The 16,826-nt window shown below is 29.1% G+C and overlaps 1 protein-coding gene across 3 annotated transcripts; it reads left to right on the top strand.

Annotated features, from left to right (window-relative positions):
• Positions 1 to 5,189: 5,189 nt before the first annotated feature.
• LOC119599935 (neuropathy target esterase sws) lies at positions 5,190 to 16,799 on the top strand. Of its 3 annotated transcripts, XM_037949882.1 has the most exons (10): positions 5,190 to 6,037; positions 9,092 to 9,817; positions 9,938 to 11,773; positions 11,842 to 12,117; positions 12,176 to 12,362; positions 13,715 to 13,831; positions 14,475 to 14,591; positions 15,221 to 15,432; positions 15,498 to 15,854; positions 15,931 to 16,785. In XM_037949882.1, exons 1-10 carry the CDS (start codon positions 5,939 to 5,941, stop codon positions 16,276 to 16,278), a joined length of 4,275 nt encoding a protein of 1,424 aa, XP_037805810.1. In that variant the 5' UTR covers positions 5,190 to 5,938; the 3' UTR covers positions 16,279 to 16,785. The 3 variants fall into 3 exon arrangements, with proteins under 3 accessions (XP_037805810.1, XP_037805813.1, XP_037805811.1); XM_037949885.1 differs by lacking the exon at positions 13,715 to 13,831 and having other exon boundaries at positions 15,931 to 16,799; XM_037949883.1 differs by lacking the exon at positions 14,475 to 14,591 and having other exon boundaries at positions 5,939 to 6,037; positions 15,931 to 16,780.
• The last annotated feature ends 27 nt before the right edge of the window (positions 16,800 to 16,826 follow it).

The following is a 16,826-nucleotide window of genomic DNA, read 5'->3' as shown; positions in this document are numbered from 1 at the left end:
TTACCAGAATATATACTTCTTCAACATACGCACCAAAAAAACACAATGTGCCACTTGAATATCATTCCACTTCCAAAGATTGTAGAATTATTGTGCGAGTACTTTCTTTAACTCCCATTCATTGTCGAAAAAACGACGCATTTTATCAACCCCTATAGAAACTAAAAGTGATGGTGTGATGACAAAACTAATAGTATTGAGTATGTGTGGTGTAGAATTATTGTTTTATTTTTCCATTTCCTTGCTATTTTTGGAATACATACTGGCAGGCAGACCGGCAGTCAGGCACACACATGGTCTCAAATAATCATGGAGTTGAAATGAAAATTTATGGAAAAGTTACAAAAGATAAGCAAAATTCAGCTGGGGTTTGAAACTTGGCATTGTTTTATTTAAACTCGTGGAAAAATATAATTTGATTTCTGTTTCTGGCCATTAAAAACAGGAATAGAACATGAAATACATAGACAGAACTTCACCTGCCTGATACACCCTTAATTTGCTTCTTTTTTGCACAATTCATTTAAAATGAGGGGTGATCTAGTGGGTGGTGGAAAATAAAAGATAAACAGCAATACAAAAAAAAACGAAATTGAGAAAAAATCAATAATTATAGATCATTTGAAAAATAAACTATATCAGGGTCAGCGTAAGCCTGCCAGTCTAAATATTTCAAATTTCTCTTTTTTTTCTTTGAATTTTTCTTTTAATTTGTGTCTTAAAATTGTTAATTTATTTAATTATTTTAACAAACAAAAATTTATTCCAAAATTTTGTTTTACAAAAAGTAACTAACTGTAATTAGTATGTTTGGAAGAAAAAAATGTGTAAAAACAAATTTCCATTTTTATGGCCAAACTAACACAAAGAATTACAGACCCATAAACAATCTGAAAATCCCTGACCATCTTTTAACGTTGATTTTCTTTCTCTTTAAATTGTTTGAAGCCCCCACAGTTGGTAAGCCTCATTTTTTGTATAGTAAGTATGCAGTTTTAAAGGATGGTTTAAAATTAGGTGTTTTCTATAAGTTATTTCTATAAGATATATTAACGAACGAGAACTTGAACTCACATTAATAGATTTTCAGATTTTACACAGACTGCAATTAACGAGTACATTTTTGAAGTCGATTTAATCTGAAATTACATAACTATAGTTTCGTAAAATTAAGAATATAACTCTAAATTAGTTAGAGGAAATTATATTTCGGATCGTTTAAAAGTCGTAGAGACTAGACTATAGACTAGATACTTTTAAATGTATCATAATTCCATGGACGCTATGACACTTTTACAATGTCATAATGTTTATGAACATAGTGATATAAGTTCCATGAAATACAAATAGTCTATTTATATAGAAAATGCTTAATTTAGCAAAGCCGGTGTGTGAAATACCACAGACTTTAAAACACTTGCGCCCGGCCGAAGGCCTGCTGTCCAACACGCTTTCCTAAGGAGTTGGGAGTTATTTCACTTCTGTTGGGAATTATTGCATTGAAAGTTATTTTACACAAATAAATTGCTTAACTCCAATTACTGGGAATTATTTCATTTTAAACTTTGGAAGTTATTTCATTTTAAAAGTTAATTTTTATGAAATTGGGTTTTATTTCATTTTAATCGTTGGGAGTTATTTCATTTGGGAGCTATTTCACTGTACCTAGACTATAGACTAGACTATTGACTAGACTATAGACTAGACTATAGCCTAGACTATAGACTAAACTATGGACTAGACTATATACCTGATTATAAACTGGACTAAACTATAACCCACACTATAGACTAGACTATAAACTAGACTAAAGACTAGACTATATACATTTTTTAAACATTTTAAATTTTGACAAAAATCTACACTTAAGACAAAACCCTCTATACGGCTAACTGGGCAAATTGCATCCAATCCTCCAAATAAATATTAAAGCAGGCAACTAAACTAAACAATGAATGCACAAACATATGTATTCTGTACTTCAATACTTAGTTGTTGGATGAAGTACAGATAAATAAATAAAATGAAATAAATATATGAATATGCATGCATCACACCACAAGTCTGTTTTCTACGACTTTTGCCAATCATGCTCTGTTTATCACAATTAGTAAAAACTTTTAGCTGAATCCACACCAACAGTTAGTTAGTTACTGACTGACTAAGTAAACTGTACGAGATGTACTCTTACTACTCATAATGTAGCAGCTAACTGATCAACTTATCAGTCCAACGCTTTTGAATGCGTGCTTCTTTCTTTATTTTATTTTATTTTTATTTTTTTTTTTCATAAATATTTTCTATTGTTATTGTGGATTTTGCAAATTTCTTCTCTTTTTCATAATAAGTTTCAATTGTAGCCATTGACGATGACGAAGTGCTACTACAACTATTTATGCATTACAACAAATGCATCTTTCATCAATCTGTTTCATCCACCTACATATATGTTACATCTGAAAATCCGTTTGTTACTTTGTTCAAATTCTGTGAATCCTTTTAGGTTAAAAATTTTGAGCACCACATCGGCCTAAGCAGACTTTTTTTAATTGATCTATTGATCTATTTGTCATTATTTAAGTCTAATTCTTTCCATAGGGCATTCAAAATTCGTTGATGTTACTTACAGCTTCAAATTTGAGTCTAATAGATCCTATTTTTTGCTTGTAATGGAAGTGCAAAAACGATAATTTTTAACAAATAAAACATTATTATTTTAAAATGTTTAATTAATAATAATGATTTTCACCATCAAACTTTTGCTAACAGTAAAATTTTAATTGTTGTTGCAGAAAAATAATAAATATTAAATCAAATTAAAATCTTATAAACGTACATCCGTGATTTTATAAACGGCCAATTTTTAATACTTTCTGTTTCGTATTATAATTATAGCTATGTTTATTCATTTATCATGTATATTTGCATAAAGAGATCTCAAAATTAAATTCTAAAATCGTACTCAATTCATTGAAACTCGTATTAAACAATTCGGAATTATTTTGATTCAGCACTTTATTTTCTCAATATCCATAAACCGTGTAATTGTATATTTTCTCAAATATGTATGGATCGATTTTTTAATGCAAAAAATTTATGGAACCTAAATTTCAAATTTGCCCTTAATAAAAGTGTATAGGTATATGCTAGAACTATGATTCCTTTTTATTTAAAAGTCGCAAACATTCAGAAATTGGCCGTAAAGCGAAAGCCACGTTTGTACTTGTGTAGCTAGACAATCTTTAATTTTCTTTGGGTGTTGTTTTTTCTATGGTCTACTACTATTGAAAACATGTTGCATGTTTAAATGAACGTTATTTAAAAAATATGTATTAGAACTCAATAAAAAAGTAGTAATTTATAACTTTTCTACATTCTACTTGTTAAATCAAAAATTTCAGTAAAAGCGTCTATTTAAATCGATTGTGTGTATTTTTAAATTCATAATTTAATAAGTTTTAGAAATTTTATAATAAAACATTGTTTTAATTGCCATCCAAAACATAAAATATAATCAACCTATTTAGGACAGATCTTCCAAAGCTTTTATACATTTTTGAATAGGTTTTTATTTATTAAACATTTCGTAAACAATTGATAAGAATTAGGTTAGGTTGATAAGAAGATGTATCTACATCAAATCCGAAAAAATACACCTTGGCCACTATCAGGCCTGTTTGTGTGCTCCTTTTCATGAAAAATGTTTGTTGGTAAGAACAAAAACCTTATATAGTATTCACTAAATGTATTATCGTCCTATGTTCAGAAACTCAGTTTCCTGAACGTAATTCCTAAGAATTTTCCAATCAGTGTTCGTGAGGGATATTATTTATATCCGGAGTAATATCACTTCCAAGATTTTTGGATCTAATTCCGGCGAAAGCCTGACAATGGCAGAGAAGTGCGCCACATTCGTCTGAACCCGCACGTCCTATTTTGCTGGGTTATATTACTGCATATCCAAGTAACTATTTACCTCTGGTGAATAAAGTGTTCAACATAAAGCAAAAACGCATAAAAAACTTACAGTAAAAAGTAAGGAGTCAAAATGCTATACTTTACTGACACATTAGTCATTATTTTAACACGGCGATGATGTTTTAGAGAAGAAAAAGTAGGCTACCAAGATACGACTACTTCGTCTACTATTAGTTTGTCAAATTTAAAATTATTTATTTTCCCATAACTTTCATCATAATCGAACCTCTTTTGACCCTAAATCCTAAATATCCCTAATTCACTTAAAAACACTAGTATCGCAATAATATTCGACAAAAATAACTATATAGACATAAATCTATTCACCAAATTTTATGAGGATCGGGCAATATTTAACAATATTTTTCATCAAAAGATAAAACACTACAGAAAAGCGTCAATTTTATTCTTGTATGCACTAGGTTGGCATTTATGAAAGAAAAACAAAATAAGTATAGTTTTTATTTTAATTAACCCCCCTCATTTTGTAAAACGAAACTTTCGTTAACAAATGTCGTGGTGAGACCCTAAGCTTGTTAATTTGTTTTTAAACTAATAAAAACTTTTTATTTAATTGCGGTAAAAAGTTTTAAATAAAGGTTTGAATAAAATGTTATTAAACTTTCCGTTAATAAAATTTGAAAATATCACTCAAAAATCAACTGTACTTAGGCCGATTTTACACAATAATTGTATGAACGATTTATCGATTATAGCCCAGTGATATGTAGTGATGACACAAACTATGTAGCATTAGTGACCTTAAACATTTTTTATAGCGGTATTAGTGACCTTAAAAATTTTTTATAGCGGTATTTATGGTAGATTTCATTTTATTCGCCACAATTTTAATTTAATATATAAAATAAAATATAAAAAAATTTTACAAAAATTGTGTGTCATCATTAACTGTTATCGGTGATTTATCACCACAATGTATCATGATGCCATATATTTCATATTTTTTTTTTTAAATTCTAGCGATTTTTAAAGATAAAGAAATAGAAAATTCTGTTTAGGGAAGTAACTAAATCTGCATTTTGATACTACTAAAAGTTAGTTTTAAGGTTATGGAAACGCTAAATAGTTTTTATTTTTTAACGTTTCTTTAACAAAAATTGGGTTTTTTTAATTTTAGCGATTTGATGGTTTTTTAAATTTATCTGGTAGCCCCAAATACACCTAGTCATTTTGTGTTTTCATAACAAAAATTTAGAATTGTCAGAAACTTCAGTGGTAGCAGAACGTAGAATTTATTTACACGCATATTATTTTTAGAATTTCCATTAAATATTAAACAAAAAGTAAAAGTTTATTAATTTAAACAAGTGTGTTTGAAGGGTGTATTAATAATTAAACAACAAATGTATGTTAACCATTTAAACGATTGGCTACCGAAGAAATAAAGTGCCTGCCTCCCTCTGGATGATGAGCCATTGAGAAAATTCAATATTTGCCAAAAAAGTTCTACATAAAGTGTTTTCTTTTTTATGAAAAAATAAAACAAGTTAATTGCCGGAAAATTAAATAATCTAGTATATAGAATAAAATAATAGAAACAAAATAATATATTCATAATTTATTACAAAAAAAAGAAAGAAAAATAATTTCATACAACAAACAAAAAAAAAGAAAGAAAAAATTTGAGTGAATGTGTTTGTGTGTTTTAAAAGAATAAAACAAAAAGCAACAAAAAAATCAGAATTTTTTTCTTTCATAAACAGCTGCTCTTTTTTTTGCGATTGCTTTTGGTTTGTTGTTGTTACTTTTGTTGATAACAACATATACTGACAGTCATATGTTTATGGGGGAGTAGAGACAGGGAGGTGAAGTTTGTTATTACTTCTCTTCTGGCTTTTTTATGCAAATACTTCCGCCTTTAAGTGAGATTTTTAAGTTTATTAGTTCTATACACTGACAGTGGTAAATTGCTCCACTCGTATAGATATTGTTCCCAACAATGGATATTATAGGCTTAATTAGAGCCACTACCCATGACTATGGTGATATATTCTCCGATGCTTGGTGGCACCTTATTAATATGGAATTCAAAACAGCCGTAAGTTTTAAATAAACAACATATGTATATTTGTTGTTGTTATTTCATAATGTTATAAAAAGTATAGTTATTTTATTATAATTTATTGTTATTGTTTACTTGTAGTGTAAAAATGTTTTTAAAAATATTTACTTGAAACGCACATACATATTCCGTACTAATTTATTCACAAGTCTCTCAATCAATCTTATCAGGGTATCAGAGTATTTCACTTAATTTGTTATTTTATTAATAGTTTAGAATTAAAAAAAAAATGTGTAAAGTAATAAATATTATGCACTATCATGATATTTTTTAAATTTATGGTTTTTTTACTTAATGTTTACACAATATTTATTTTTTTCTTGACTTTTTATATCGATTTTTAATTACACAGGCCAACGATGAAAAAGCTTTCTAAATAATTTTCACTAATCCCAGTATTAATAGGTATTTCCATAAAAAAGTCGGATCACCAATCAATTTTCGGCATTTTCATCAAATATTTAATTCAGCAATTTTACAGAAGTTGATAATATTAATCATCACTTTAAGTTATAAAAATGCATTCTGCGAAAGTCTAGGACGATAGGAACATCTATAAATTTTTACTGGATAGCTAAAAAAAGTTTGTAATAAATACCTTTGCCTTAAATGCGTAGCTATTATTTAATCATTTTTCAGTTAATATAGGTACATATGTACATATGTATGTACGCCACATCTAAAGCTCATTGAACCATTTGTACTTTGATTGTGTGTAATGAATCATAAAATAATATACGAGTACTCGTATGGGTTAAAATCAAATATGGATGTAAAATACTATTAATACTTTTGTCGAGTTAATTTTGTATTACTTTTTCGCCGTTAATACCTATAATATACAGAAGTATAATTAATTTAAACTGTTATTTTAAAAAATATATTATGATCTTTGGTGGACAAGAAATTCGCAAACCTATTTCGCCGGGTTTAAAATAGGATCATTTGGGGCAATGACATAATTATCATGAGAACTAAGTTACGAAATTTAAACAAAAAAAAAATAAATAAATAAAATAAAATAAAATAAAAAAACCTCATTTGCTTAATAATAATGATATTGCTCAAAATTAAGAATTTTAAGCGTTAACAAAATATATTACCTATGTTTCTACATAGGCAAATTTTTTCTTGTTATACCACCCACAAAATTAAATAGAATAATGTTATTGTTGACGTTTGCGATTTGATTTTTTTTTAAATACTTATTATTAAATGTTACATAAAGTTCTTTAAAATTAATAAAAATACAAATTGTGTGCATTAGAAAAAACTTAATTATCAATATATTATTGACCTTTAAAATTAACGTTAATATATAAATTTATTGTTTATTTTGTAAAAAATTCCCTTAAGTTTTATTACTATCAAACTGATAATATTTGACTTTTTTTATTTTTATTTTGCAAACATTTTTCCATTGTTTATGGGATTCTAAGCAGATTAGTGTTTATCTCAAAAATGTTATTATAACATTAAATTCTCATTGCCTACTGTCCAATAAAAAACATTAAAATTGGGTTATCAACTTCTATAGTATTCTTAAATATGGAATAGTATTTAGCCTATTTTATACCAATACATACATTTATTTTTAGCTACATTGTTATTTGTTAGTATAAATACAATAATAAAAATCATAAGAGTTCACTTTTAATAGTCTTGGCATTGTTTAATTAACCCTTAAAGGGCAAACTAATTTAGAAACCCCAATTTAAAATGAAAGAAATGTAAATTTCAAATCAATACAAACCGCCCAAACAGCAAACTAACAACATAAATGATACATGTACATATACACTGGGAACAATTTTTATAAAAGCACGTGAATTGTAGTTGGACATTTTAATTACTACTACATTTTCCCTCTATATATGATTTATATTAAAAAAAAAAGGAAACAAAAACCCAATAGGTATTTATGTATTTATATCATTGCCAAAGAAATCAGTTGTTGGGGTTTTTACCTCCAATATGTATTAAATGACTGAAATTTATAACAATTTGTTTAGTTTTATTAGAATGCATTGAACAATTGTAAACAAAAAACAAAGAAAAATATTTTATTATGCAGAAATTCAATGAATTAATTTTTATTTTAATTAAAAAGTAAAAATTAACATAATAAAAACATATTAATCAGAGTAATGTGTTATATTTATTGTTTTTATTTTTATTTAGTAATTTAAAATAATCTGTATTAAATACTTTAATCTTAAAACTTCTTGTAATGGCTAATTCAAACACATTATTTGATAAATAGACGATTGGGCAATAGAATATTTGAAATGTGAACTTAAATTGTAAAATAATTTATTCTTTTGATCAACTGTCTCTTATCTTAATAAAATTTAAAAAACAACAACAAGAAATTGTTGTTGAATGCAACTGAAGGGAGACATGTTGTGAGAATAGAAATTGTGAAAAGATTTTGAAAATAAATAGAAAACAAAAACACTTGATATTAATAAAACACAGTACAACAATTGCAATCAGAGAAAAAAAAAGCGGAAATTTAAATAAAAAATCGACCACTGGGTGACAGCTTGTTGTTGTTGTTGGTATAGCGGTTGCTATAAATAATATACAATCTAGACACAAATACATTCCGAATAAATACCTTTACATACAAACATGTTATGGTACAAGATACAAAAATATTCTAGATGCCGCCACGCAAAATTAAATATAACTACACAGCATTTATTGTAAACAAATATTAAATATGTTTGTTGTTTTTGTTTATATTTTATTTTCGATTTGATATGAACAATTTTTCAATGGCAATGTCGTGTGCGAGTAAAAATATAATTACAAAAATAGTAAATGCAAATAGATTTCAAATGCATACAAATAGAAAATACAAATAAAAACAAAATAAGGAAGAATGTTTGCACATAATAGAAAGAACTATATAGGGAGGGAGAAAAAGAGATCGCAAAATGAGAATCGAACTTTTTACGAGTACAGTTCTATAAGTTTTTTGTAGTTTTGCATACAGTAACTAATATATCCTTTCGTTTTTTTTAGCTGACTGTTTATATATCCATTGGACTTTTAACTGTTATCCTCATTATCTGGTATATGTACTACAGAAAATGGTTACGTGATAAGGAACGAGAAAAATATCTTTTGGAGCAAAGTGCCTATTCATCTGCAGCCGACTTAAGGGGCTTGCGTTTTCGTAAGAGAGATAAAATGCTCTTCTATGGCCGCAGAATGTTGCGCAAAGTTAAAAATGTATCTGGCCAAGTTTACGGCGGTCAGGGTCGAAAGCGTAGGGCTGTGATGCGATTCGCCAAAAGACTTCTACAATTGAGAAGAGAAAATATTCCCCTACAAATGAGAACAGTTGAACCGCCAGCAGAATATTTGGAAGAGACAATTGAAGGTTCTGATCGTGTACCACCAGATGCTTTATATATGTTGCAAAGTATTCGCATTTTTGGCCATTTTGAGAAACCTATATTCCTTAAACTATGTAAACACACTGAACTTTTGACTTTGGAACCTGGAGATTTTCTATTCAAAATCACCGATGCCGATGACAGTGTTTTCATAGTACAATCTGGTCAAATAAATGTTTTCATATCAAATGCCGACGGTAGTACATTGTCATTGAAGACTGTTCGTAAGGGTGAATCTGTGACTTCTCTATTGAGTTTTGTAGATGTCTTATCGGGCAATCCAAGTTATTATAAGACCGTAACAGCGAAAGCGGTGGAGAAAAGTATAGTTATAAGATTACCAATGCAAGTAAGTAGGTAGATGTATATTAAATGAACTTGGCGTATGAGTAAAATGTCCATCTTTTCTCTATGTAAATGTTAAAAACTACTTCAATCATTTTTATTAATGACAACCCTTTATTTTTAGGCTTTTAAAGAAGTTTTCGATGAAAATCCCGACATAATGATACGTGTTATACAAGTAATTATGATACGTCTACAGCGTGTACTCTTTACTGCTCTACGTAATTACTTGGGTCTTAATTCGGAGTTAGTGCAGAATCATATGCGTCATAAGAAGACGCAACAGCAACAACAGACAAATACCACCACAGCACAACAGCAAACACAGCAAAAAAGTTCTCCTGGACATCGTAAATCACAAGGAGAGACTGTACAGCATAGTTTGTCGGAGGCTATACCCCCACCAGATATGCTGGTGGACTTGGCTTATGAACCACCTTCCCAACAGCAGCAGCAACATTTACCTCTTGTTCCTCAGGTAACATCTTCGCCCAACTCATCACAGTTCTCCCAAACCACTGCGTCATGCAGTGCTGGAAATCTATCCACACGTCGTTATTCCATAACTCCAGCCGAAATTAATATAAATGCTTCTTCAATCGATATGCAGCTGGTACACATATCGGCTGTAGATAGTTTTCTTAAAGAACTGGGTCTGCCCGAAGAAGATCGTTCGTTATTGGAGCCATTCGTAGAAGTCCGAGAGGTAGATAGCGATGTTACTCTAATAACGGAGGGCAATTCTGATGATATTTGTGTTTGGTTTGTTATGACTGGTGGTTTGGCTGTTTATCAGAGTGGAGTTGATGCTATTAGAAATTTCAAAGCAGACAAATCCAACGTTTTTATACATCATGTTCATCCTGGTGAAATTGTTGGAGCTTTGGCTGTGCTCACCGGCGAAGCCAGTGCTTATACAATAATTTCATTGTGTCCCAGTCGTATTGCCTTTATACGGCGACCCGCCATTTATCAAATAATGCGTGAAAGACCTAAAATTGTTTTAGATTTAGGCAATGGCGTTGTTAGACGTCTATCACCACTGGTTAGACAATGCGACTACGCATTGGATTGGATATTTTTGGAATCTGGTCGAGCCGTCTATCGTCAGGACGAGTTGAGTGACAGTACATATATAGTGCTTAGCGGACGTATGCGTTCGGTCATCACCCAATCCAGTGGTAAAAAAGAGATTATTGGTGAATACGGTAAAGGCGACTTAGTGGGCATTGTTGAGATGATAACAGAAACTTGTCGAACCACAACTGTCATGGCTGTCCGAGACTCCGAACTTGCCAAATTACCCGAAGGTCTATTTAATGCCATTAAACTAAGATATCCCATAGTAGTAACGAAATTAATAAGTCTGCTTAGTCATCGTATATTAGGCACAATGCAAACTCGTACTGGTGGCACTGCTGCTCCCCTAGAGGCTAATCCTGTTACCCACAAATATTCCACGGTAGCCCTAGTACCTGTGTCCGAAGATGTTCCTCTAACGGCTTTCACTTACGAACTATTCCATTCGCTATGTGCCATTGGTCCCACATTGCGTTTGACATCGGAAGTGGTGCGAAAACAATTGGGAATTCATATTTTTGAACAAAGCAATGAGTATCGTTTGACTTCTTGGCTAGCGCAACAAGAAGATCGTTACATTATTACTTTGTATCAATGTGATAGCTCCCTCAGTGCTTGGACACAACGTTGTATGCGTCAAGCTGATGTCATTCTAATTGTCGGTATGGGTGATCGTCCACCAACTGTGGGTAAATTTGAAAGAGAAATTGATCGTTTGGCCATGCGTACTCAAAAGGAATTGGCTCTGTTATATTCGGAAAATGACAGTTCGAAACCATCGAATACTTTGCAATGGCTTAATGCAAGACCCTGGGTTACCAAGCATCATCATATCCAGTGTGTTAAACGTATATTTACTAGAAAAAGTCAATATAGAATTGTAAGTATTATCAGGTATTAATGATGTTTAATAAATTTATAAATATAAACAAATTCATGTAATTACAGAACGATCTCTATAGTCGTGTATTGATGTCTGAACCCAACATGCATTCGGACTTTTCACGCTTAGCACGTTGGCTTACCGGCAATTCAATTGGCCTGGTATTGGGTGGTGGCGGTGCACGAGGTGCTGCACATATTGGCATGCTAAAAGCGATACAAGAGGCTGGTATACCCATTGATATGGTGGGTGGTGTTAGTATAGGAGCACTAATGGGTGCCTTGTGGTGCTCTGAACGTAATATTACAACAGTTACACAAAAGGCTAGAGAATGGTGTAAAGTAAGTTAATTTAATTGTTAATATTAATATTAAGCCTAAATATATTATTCCTGTGCAGAAAATGACAAAATGGTTTTTACAATTATTGGATCTAACATATCCCATCACTTCAATGTTTTCGGGACGTGAATTTAATAAAACCATACGTGATACATTCGGTGATGTCAGTATCGAAGATCTATGGATTCCTTACTTTACTCTAACTACAGATATTACGGCCAGTTGTCATAGGATACATACAAACGGTAAGTGTTATATTCCGTTTTTATTGTGTTTTTAATTTCGCACTCAACACCACCTACATTATACATCCTTTTCTTTTTGTGTTTATCAGTCACCTGATGATGCACATAAAAGGCTTTGTGTTTTCTATCATTTTATTTACAACACACTGATGACTATCACTCTTATTGCTTTCTTTATTGAAAGTAAAACAAATGCAAAAATTATTCAAATTTAAAAATAATTTTTAATAAATTAAAAATTCATATTCTGAGATTTTTTACATTAGTAATTTAGTTAATTAAAAAGAATAATAAAAATTAGTTTGTAAAATTTCGTTTAACTTCATGTATTGTCTATTTTGTTATGTTATGTTTGCCCCTAAATTGTAGTTATTTAGTTATTAACCAGTCTAATATTTATAACGAAATCTTTTAATCTTTATTTGCTTCATCTTTGTAATATATGAGTTTTATCGTAATTTTTGGCGTTTTATGGTCGTATTTTTATATATTTTTAAGTGCAATAAACTAAAGCGATTTTGAAAACTTTTGATTTGAGGAATTTAGAAATTAAAAACGTTTCATTATTTCTTTCACACTATTAAGAAGACAATAATTTATTTAAGTATTTTGAAATTAAATTATTCTCTTTTACTTACATTTCAATATCAAATGCATTTTCGATGATCATTATTCTTTTAATATTTGTATTGCATGCTACATTTTCAGTTATTCATATTAAGGTTCTCAATTGGCTTTTGATACGAACCAAAAAATATATAAGAGTTAAATTGTTGTTAAATTTTAATTAATATAATAATGGTTTTTAAACTGTGGAAATTGTTGATGAATAGACGTGCGAAGAGTCTCATAATATATATTTAGCTAGATAACAGTAGGAATTTCATAAGTAAGAGTCTATGAGCAATTCTTCGATAGGTTACACTTGTTTATATTAAACAATAAAATGCTTCTAATTATTGGAAGTTTAAAAGTACTTTCTATTAAATAATCAATTTCAAATACAAAGTATTGCTGAGAGAGATTTTTTGTTTATTACTTCACTTTTATTCTTCAATATTCCTAAAGTAAATTCAACTGGATCAGTAAAGCTTATCAGATACCAATAACTATTATTAATGATAATTTGTTTCTACTTATTTGTGTCTCTATAAGTTTGCCATTATTAAATATTGTTGTTGTCGTCTATTATGTTTGTGAAACTTCCATTACATCATTTAAAAATTAAGCTAAAACTTTTAATGCTTGACATTTCAAACAGAAAACGAATAAACAAACAAAATAAAAAAATATTCACTCATACAACCTGCAAAATTTCCTCCTCTACTCTCCTTCTTTCTATTCCTAAACAGGATCTTTGTGGCGTTATGTACGTTCATCCATGTCACTCAGCGGTTATATGCCGCCTTTGTGTGATCCCAAAGATGGACATTTACTATTGGATGGTGGCTATGTCAATAATTTACCAGGTAATTTAAAGTATTTTCTACGATTTGAGATCAAAAAATAACAAAAAAATTTATAAAAAATTTACAAAATTTAAACAAAAATGCAGAAAAAGGAAATTATATTTTTGATCATTATTATTATTTATTTTTTTTTGAATTTTTATATAAAATTATTAATTGCATCTTTTAGAGAATTTTATTTAAAGTATTAAGTAAGTATGTATACCTACCTACCTAGTTTTAGTTTCTTTAGACGGTATTTAGTTTTTTTATTAATAAAAAGTTACAAAATATTAATATCAAAACCAATTTCTTTCTTAAAATAAAAATGTAAAAAAACTCAGAATGTGTCTTATAATCAATATAAATCAATAATTAACCACTTAAATAGAAAACCACAATGAAATTTTAATTTTTTCCAATAATCAAGCAATAATCAATACACCAACCATACATAATTTACTCATTTTATGTATTTACTTTTTTTAACTTGTAATAATGTACCAAATAAATGATTTCAGTTGATTTATTTCTTTGTAATATTGTACTACAACACTTTCCTAATTTGAAATCATGTCATTTTGCAATATTTTTTTCTTTTTTATTTTCGGTACGCTGTTACGTTTTTCTTTTTATTTTGTCGTTATTGTGTCTCGTCCTTTAGGTCACTTGTGGCGTTATGTACGCGCCAGCATGTCTATTGCTGGTGTTTTTCCACCGTTTTGTGATTATAAAGATGGTCATTTATTACTTGATGGCTGTTATACAAATAATGTTCCAGGTAATGTTGTTTATTTTACAACTATTTTGTAATCAATATAAATTGCTTTTCGGTATCTATCCCTATGGTTTGGTATACATAAATATAATTTATATTTTTATTAATTATTATAAAATTTATTTCTATATATTGCATGCAAACAATGTCTGATTATTTTTATGTTTTTTAAAAAACTTCCGCACTGCATTTTTGTTTAAACTATTGTGAGTTAACAAAAAAAAAACGAATATTACAATTTAGTTTTATTTGAAAAACAAGTTGTTATAGAATACAATTCCCTAATTTTTATTATGGTAAAATATTACTCATACTATCCGTAGTACACATGTGCATATACATATTTCTTACATTTAAAAGGATATACGTGACGTATACGCAATATTTTAGTTTTTATTAAAAAAAAACTTAACAATTACACAATACATATTTGGAAATTTTCAACTAAATTAAAGAATAAAGTATTTTTCATAACTTTAAACAAATTTAATTATAACAACTTGTTAAAACAATTTTTACTGTAATATTTTAGATACTAAAAAAAAATCCCGAAAACCTGTAAATATTCTCCAGAAAAGTAAAAAACATGTATTTTTATTAAATAATTTTTGTAAAATAATATCTTTGTTTAGCCGATGTAATGCATAATTTGGGAGCTGCACATATTATAGCCATCGATGTCGGTTCGCAGGATGATATTGATTTAACAAATTATGGTGATGATTTATCCGGTTGGTGGTTGTTATATAAAAAATGGAATCCATTTACATCTCCCGTCAAAGTGCCCGATCTGCCGGATATACAATCAAGATTGGCTTACGTTTCATGCGTGCGACAACTAGAGGTATGCTTAAACATTTAAACATTTACCATTTTATTTCAAAGCTATTAATTATTTACATTTTTTAGGAAGTTAAAAATTCCGATTACTGTGAATACATACGACCACCAATAGATAAATATAAAACGTTGGCCTTTGGCAGTTTTGATGAGATACGTGATGTTGGTTATGTTTTTGGTAAAAACTACTTCGAAAATATGGCCAAAGCTGGACGCTTGGGACGTTTTAATCAATGGTTCAATAAGGAGCCACCTAAAAAGGATAATCATGCCTCGTTAAGTGAATATACCTTTATTGATTTGGCGCAAATTGTGTGCAAATTACCCGAAACTTATGTGGATCATCCGCAACAGCATCATACCTATTTCTACAGCGAGGATGAGGATTATGATGGTTACATATCAGAACCATCGAATTATAATAGAGTAAGTATAATGCATGGATGACAATAATCAAAAATTCATCCAACAAATTTAACATTTACCTTTTATCACATTTTAGAATCAAATAAAAATGAAACGTACCGGTACTTCATTATCTTTGTCGGAAAACGAAATGGATTCTGATATAGAAGTTGATCTCACGTTGGCTATTAAACAACATCAAACAAAATCAGCCCGCAGTACACCTCAATCACCCGTAAATGTAACAAACATCTTTAATACCATCGATAATATTGATGGATACCCTAAAGCGAATTCAATAAAATCTCCACCAACATTAGAATATTTAAACTCAAGATCATCATCGTCCACCACAACCCAAGAAAATGAGGAAAAAGACAAAAGTGAAATGGAAACTGAACATCCACAAGATGAAAAGAGCACAATACAAACTGTAGCATCATAACCTTTAATCTTTACAAATTAGTTTTTATATTATCCTTCAGTTTTATCATTTCACCAACCGAAACTATGTGAGATACTCAAATCACAACATCAATCAAAGACTTGTTAAACGAAAATAAAAAAAGAACTGATGATGTATGAATGTTTCTACTTCTATTTGCCATTAATTGTTGAACAATTTAAAAAAAATCTTTATTTCTTTTTCGTTTGATTTCATTTAATTAATATTTCTTTTCATTATTTTTTTTTAGATAATTAAGTGAAATATGTTTTATTTTTTTTAGTATAAGTTCTTACAAAACAGTTGATAAGGGTTATATTTTGTAAGTTAATATAAAATATTTATGATTTTTATTGTTAATTTTTCAAATTATGTATATAATGAAAGCGGCAAATGATCTTTCTCTTTTTAAAGCAATGCACAAGATATTAAAGAATTTCATTATTAAATTTCAATTTTTTTTAATAGTATACAAAAAAAAAATACTTACAAAAATAAAAATATCTTTAAAATAAACAAACGAACAAATGCATTTATTTTCTAACACA

This window comes from Lucilia sericata, unplaced genomic scaffold, assembly GCF_015586225.1.
Source record: "Lucilia sericata isolate MDLA Ls3-8-SP2 unplaced genomic scaffold, ASM1558622v1 Contig000097F_arrow, whole genome shotgun sequence".
NCBI lineage: Eukaryota > Metazoa > Arthropoda > Insecta > Diptera > Calliphoridae > Lucilia > Lucilia sericata.
Note: the sequence above shows the minus strand (reverse complement) of the source record. Positions and strands in the feature narration are given on the sequence as shown.

Coding starts and splice junctions, on each gene's coding strand:
- LOC119599935 (XM_037949882.1), top strand. CDS start 5,939: ATGGATATTATAGGCTTAATTAGAGCCACTACCCATGACTATGGTGAT. Junction 9,818..9,937: donor TTATAAGATTACCAATGCAA/GTAAGTAGGTAG, acceptor CTTTATTTTTAG/GCTTTTAAAGAAGTTTTCGA. Junction 13,832..14,474: donor CTATGTCAATAATTTACCAG/GTAATTTAAAGT, acceptor CTCGTCCTTTAG/GTCACTTGTGGCGTTATGTA.